The sequence below is a fragment of the Pteropus vampyrus genome, unplaced genomic scaffold, assembly GCF_000151845.1.
Source record: "Pteropus vampyrus isolate Shadow unplaced genomic scaffold, Pvam_2.0 Scaffold423, whole genome shotgun sequence".
Taxonomy (NCBI): Eukaryota; Metazoa; Chordata; class Mammalia; order Chiroptera; family Pteropodidae; genus Pteropus; species Pteropus vampyrus.
The window spans coordinates 397,974-402,828 of NW_011889204.1; the positions used below are offsets into that span (position 1 = coordinate 397,974).

The window sequence follows — 4,855 nt, forward strand, 5'->3', positions numbered from 1 at the left end:
CCCCCAGTGCCGAGTTCCTGCTCAGGCTCTGAGCCTGGTGGCCTTTGTGGCCCAGCCAGTTCTAGGCCAGGACACAGGCCTCATGGGGATTTTTTCTTCTCCTTCCCAGGGATCAACAAGCGTGGGGCCAAGAGCTGCAATGCCATCCGCCACTTCGAGAACACCTTCGTGGTGGAGACGGTCATCTGCGGGGTGGTGTGAAGGCCTCCGCCGCCCGGCCCCGCCCCTGCCGCTCCCCGCTCCCTCTCCCAGTGGCTCCCTGGCCCTCCTTCCCTCACTTAGCTTGTACTTTGGGCGCCTTTCCGTAGATGTGACATGACTCCCTGTTCCTCTCCAGCCCTGCCCACCTCCCTGTACCAGAGCTGTGACCTCTCGAGGCCCCCACCTCTGCTGCCCTCCCCCACTCCCCCCCCAGGTCTGGGGGACACGGGGTGCCCCAGGATTGTTTCTGTGACCACCAACTTGAAGTCGGGTCCTCCGGGGCCCAGCCCACAGCTGCACTGGCAGCCCAGGGGAAGTATTGGATGGAGCAGCTGGGCATGGGGGGCACTGGGTGAAGCGACAGGGCTGGGGGAAGGGTGTAGAGCGGGTTTCAGAAATGTCTGCACAGTTGGGAGGGTCCCAGATGCCTTCTGTGGTTGGCACACTTCCTCTGGCGTCCCAGGTCTGGGGCCTGGGCCAAGGTGGGGGTTCTGTGCCCAGGGGTGGACCCTGCCAGAGCACAAGGGAAGGCAGTTGTCCTGGGGATGTCCTGGACACCTGTCGGTGCCTTCAGCCCACCTGGGGGAGCCTGGGGGTCTGGGGTGGGGATGAGTTCCTCAAGCACAATGTTCTCTGGGTGGAACCAAAGAAGGGGAGGTGCCAGGCACCCCAGAAGCACAAGTGGGGTACCACAGCCACAGCCACAGAGGAACAGGGCGGAGGAGGGTCACTTGGCTTTGTTCCTGTCGGGCTGAGCACAGCATGGGACAGAGATGGGCTGTAGGTCCTGCCGAGCAGGTGGGGCTTTTTGCTATCTCCAACCTTGGAGCTGTTTTAGAAGATAAGGCTTGGGGGTGGGAGGAAGATGTGGGGGAAGGAACGCCACCTGGTACTTGGATACCTTGTCCCCTCTTTGTTCTGAAATCCCATCCCCCTCTGCTTTGGGGGAATGCATCGTTTTTTCCTTTTCCTTCTCACTTTTGCATGTTTTTACTGATCATCCGATATGCTAACTGTTCTGAGCCCTGAGCCTGGAAGAGGCGGGCCGACGCCTCCAGTCAGACTTAGGTGCTTCCTGGAGATGAAACTCTTAAAACGCTTTGTATATTTTCTCAACTAGATCTCTTTTCAGAAGTGTCTGTAGAATAATAAAAATCTTTGACTTCTGACTTTGACTTGAAAGCGGCAGACGGGGTTGGGCCCCGGGCGGGTGTCCCTCCATCCTGTAGGCTGCGCTGTGAACGGGGAGGCGGGGGGGGGGGGGCCCTGGCCTTGTAGAGGTGGTTCTGTTCCCTGGTTCAACCAAGGACAGAGGTGTCCCCTCAGGAACCAGGAAGTCGCATTTCACAGGTGTGGGGGGAGGAAAGGGCTCCGGGAGCCAATGCGGCTTGCCCAAGGTGATGCCACTTTCTTTGCTGTGCCTACAAACCACCCTGCTTGGGTTCTACACAGAAGATGACATCATTGTTGCCTGTCCTTAAGTACAAGGACGGTGTCATGTTCTCTGCAATTTCTGGGCACCAAGTAAGCATCCAGGTGGATCTGAGGTTTGGCATGAGTCGGGCTGACGATCTGCAGAGAAGGTGTGAGAGCCACCTGGAGCCTTGGCTGAGTGGGCCCTGGAGGTGGGACCTGGGTCCTGCCCTGGGGCTGAGGATGGTAATCCCGTGAGGGACATAAAAGTCTCAGGTTAGTGCAGACACACCTCATTCTCCATCTTGCAAGGGCATCAAACTAAATGCAATGCAATCACAAAATGCCAACAGGATTTATTTTCTAGCTTAACACATTCAGTTCTTTTAGGAAAGTAAACAGGAATAGCCTCTAGATATTAAGCATTATAAACTTTAATAATTGAAGAGTTCGATGTAACAAAGGAAACGGTCAATAGGACACGATAGAAGGTCCTGACTTAAATTCAAGGAAATTTAGTAGGAGGCGTGTTGATTCTTTTAATGGCACAGCGGGCTAGCCATTTTGACAAAAATTAACCTGGATCCTATTTCCTTGTAACAAAATTAATTCTGGATGGATCAAAGGTTTTCAGTATGAAAGGAAGCCATAAAAGTACTTGAGATGATTTAAAATGTAATCTTGGAGGTGGAAAGACCTTTCTAAGCATGATGCCAATAATAACTTTGACTATGAAAAAATTATAATTTAGACAAAAAGATTTATAAGCAAACTAAGGGAGATGTTTTTGAAACAGGACATAAAAAGGGCTATTTTCTTTAATATGAAAAAAGAACAACCCAATAGATAAAGAGGCAAAGAACATGGACAGGCAGTTCACAGTAAGAAATACTAATAGATCACTGCCAAATGAAAAGATGCTTTATTACCGGTACATGGAAGATACAAATCGAAACTAGGGAGATACATTTTTGCACATCAGGTTAGGTTTTTTCTTTACATATTTTATACTGTAAAACATTTAAAATACATAAAATGCTTTATGTAAATCACTAGTAACTTATGAAGCATAATGACCAATGTGCTAATTTATGAAACAAAAGACTGCCAATGCCATCAAATCCCTTGCGCGCATCTCTCTTGCTGCATAACAAAACATCCCAGAACTTAACGGTTTACTATTTTTCCTGATTCTGCGGGGTGACTAAGTTCTGGGGTTGACGGATGCGCGCGCGCTCACAGGCTAGCTGCTCCCTCCTGCTCCGCGTTCACGCCGGAACCTTGGAGGTGGCCCCGCCCCTCTCAGCCTCGCTCTGAGCAACTGCCAATCACTATTCGAGCCTGGACTTCCTAACAGTTTGGCAACTGAGTGCTAAGAGAGAGCGGTGAAACTGCCAGACTCTTAAGGCCTGGAATCTGAGGTTCCAGAACGTTACTTCATTGCATTCTTGGTCAAAAACAAGTCGCAAAAAGGGCTCTGATTTAAGTGGAGGGGAAGTGGACCATCTCTAGATGTGGGGAGAAGCATGCAGTGCTCAGGGATGCGAGAAAGGTTGGCTCCCCTATTCAGAGATTCCCCACCACACACATCATCCCAGCCCCTACCCTCAATCCCCCCACCTCTGTATCTTCCAAGGGACATTAAAGACACGTCTATTCTTAGATCCAAACACAATCATGAAAATACATCAATTTTCCATATATTAGTCCATCTCATATCAATTAGCCAATCCTATCTTGAATTTCTCCAAAACTACATGCGGCAGTTTATAATTCTACATGTCTATAAACTGCTAATTTAGTTTTACTTGGATTTAAACATTATGAAAGTAATAATAAAACACATTATTCTCTAATTTGTTTTTCCCCTTGAACCTTATATTTCTAAGATTCATTCATATCGATGCCTAAAATATTATTTAATTCATTTGTACTGCTGTGTGGATCAGTCGATTTTGTAAATACACAATATAATTACCTATCCTAACAATATTTGTGTTCTTTTTAATTTTTTTCTATTACAACAAGCTTTAATGAACATTTCTTTAATGAGGCTTCTGGTACACCTGTGCGAGGGCTTCTCCACTATATACGCCTAAAAAAGGATTCACTGGGTCACGTAGTATGAAGTGTTCGACTTACGAAATTCTACCGGATTGTTTTTTATAAGGAGTTGAACCAATTTACACGCCCACCTGTGCCACACAGGTGGCTCCACATCCTTGCCAACACTTAACGCATCAACAACCCTTTGGAATTTGTTGCCAATGAATTAAGAGTACAATGGTATTTTATCATAATTTTAATTTTCATTTCCCAGATTACTAGGAAAGTGGGGCAAGTTTCATATGATTATTTGATCTTCCTTTTCTATAAAATGCCTATTTGTGTTCTTTGACCTATTTTTCTATTGGTTGCGTTTTCTTTTTACCGACTTGTAGTTCTTTGTATGTTTATGTATTTTATATGATCTTTATATATTTTGTCAGTGATGTGTGGCAAATAGCTTACCCAAGTTTGTGACTTGTCTCCTCTCCTTTATGGTCTCTTTGATGAGCAGAAATTATTGATTTTAATGTAATCAAATTTATCCATCTGTTTCTTTATGGTTAGGGCTTTTTGCATATTGTTTCAGAAATCCTTCTTCTCTCAATATTGAACAGACATTCTATGTTGTCTTGTAATCTTTTCAGAGTTTTGCACGTTACAGTTGAAAAATCCCCTGGTGTGAGGTAGGGATAACCATCTGTTCTATTTTTGGTTTATTTTTCCCTTTCCCTGTTGAGCTTCAGTGAGTCTGTTTCCACATGTGTGGAATGCAATATGATCAAGTTTCCATACGTAGAAGGTCTATTTCTGGGCCTTCTATTCTGTCCTATTGGGTCTATCCTGTGAGCCATAACCACACTTAAAATAAGTCTCGATATCTGGTATTACAAGTCTCCCAACTTGATTTTCTCCAGCAGTGCCATGTCTATTCTTGGCCCTTCATTTTTATATGCATTTTAGAACAATTTATCAAGTTTCATGGAAAGCTCTATTGAGTTTTTTCTTGGACTTGTATTAAATCTATAGATCCACTTGGGGAGAATTGAAACTGTTATGATAATCAGTGTCCTGATCCATGCGCATGATATTTTAAAATTTTATTTAGACCTTTAATATCTTCCAATACAGTTTTATACTTTTCTCAATAGAGGTTTTGCAAATCTTTCATTAGATTGATTCCTGAGTCTCTTAT

General features: G+C 45.3%; 1 protein-coding gene across 2 annotated transcripts in view; it reads left to right on the forward strand.

Moving 5' to 3' along the window:
- The window catches only part of ITM2C (integral membrane protein 2C), a 15,143-nt gene extending 13,773 nt beyond the window's left edge, over positions 1 to 1,370 (forward strand). For both annotated transcript variants that reach the window (XM_011381035.1, XM_023523856.1), the window contains one exon: positions 110 to 1,370. In XM_011381035.1, coding sequence (XP_011379337.1) covers positions 110 to 201 — 92 coding nt within the window. In that variant the 3' untranslated portion in view covers positions 202 to 1,370. The remainder of the gene's footprint in view (positions 1 to 109) is intronic.
- The last annotated feature ends 3,485 nt before the right edge of the window (positions 1,371 to 4,855 follow it).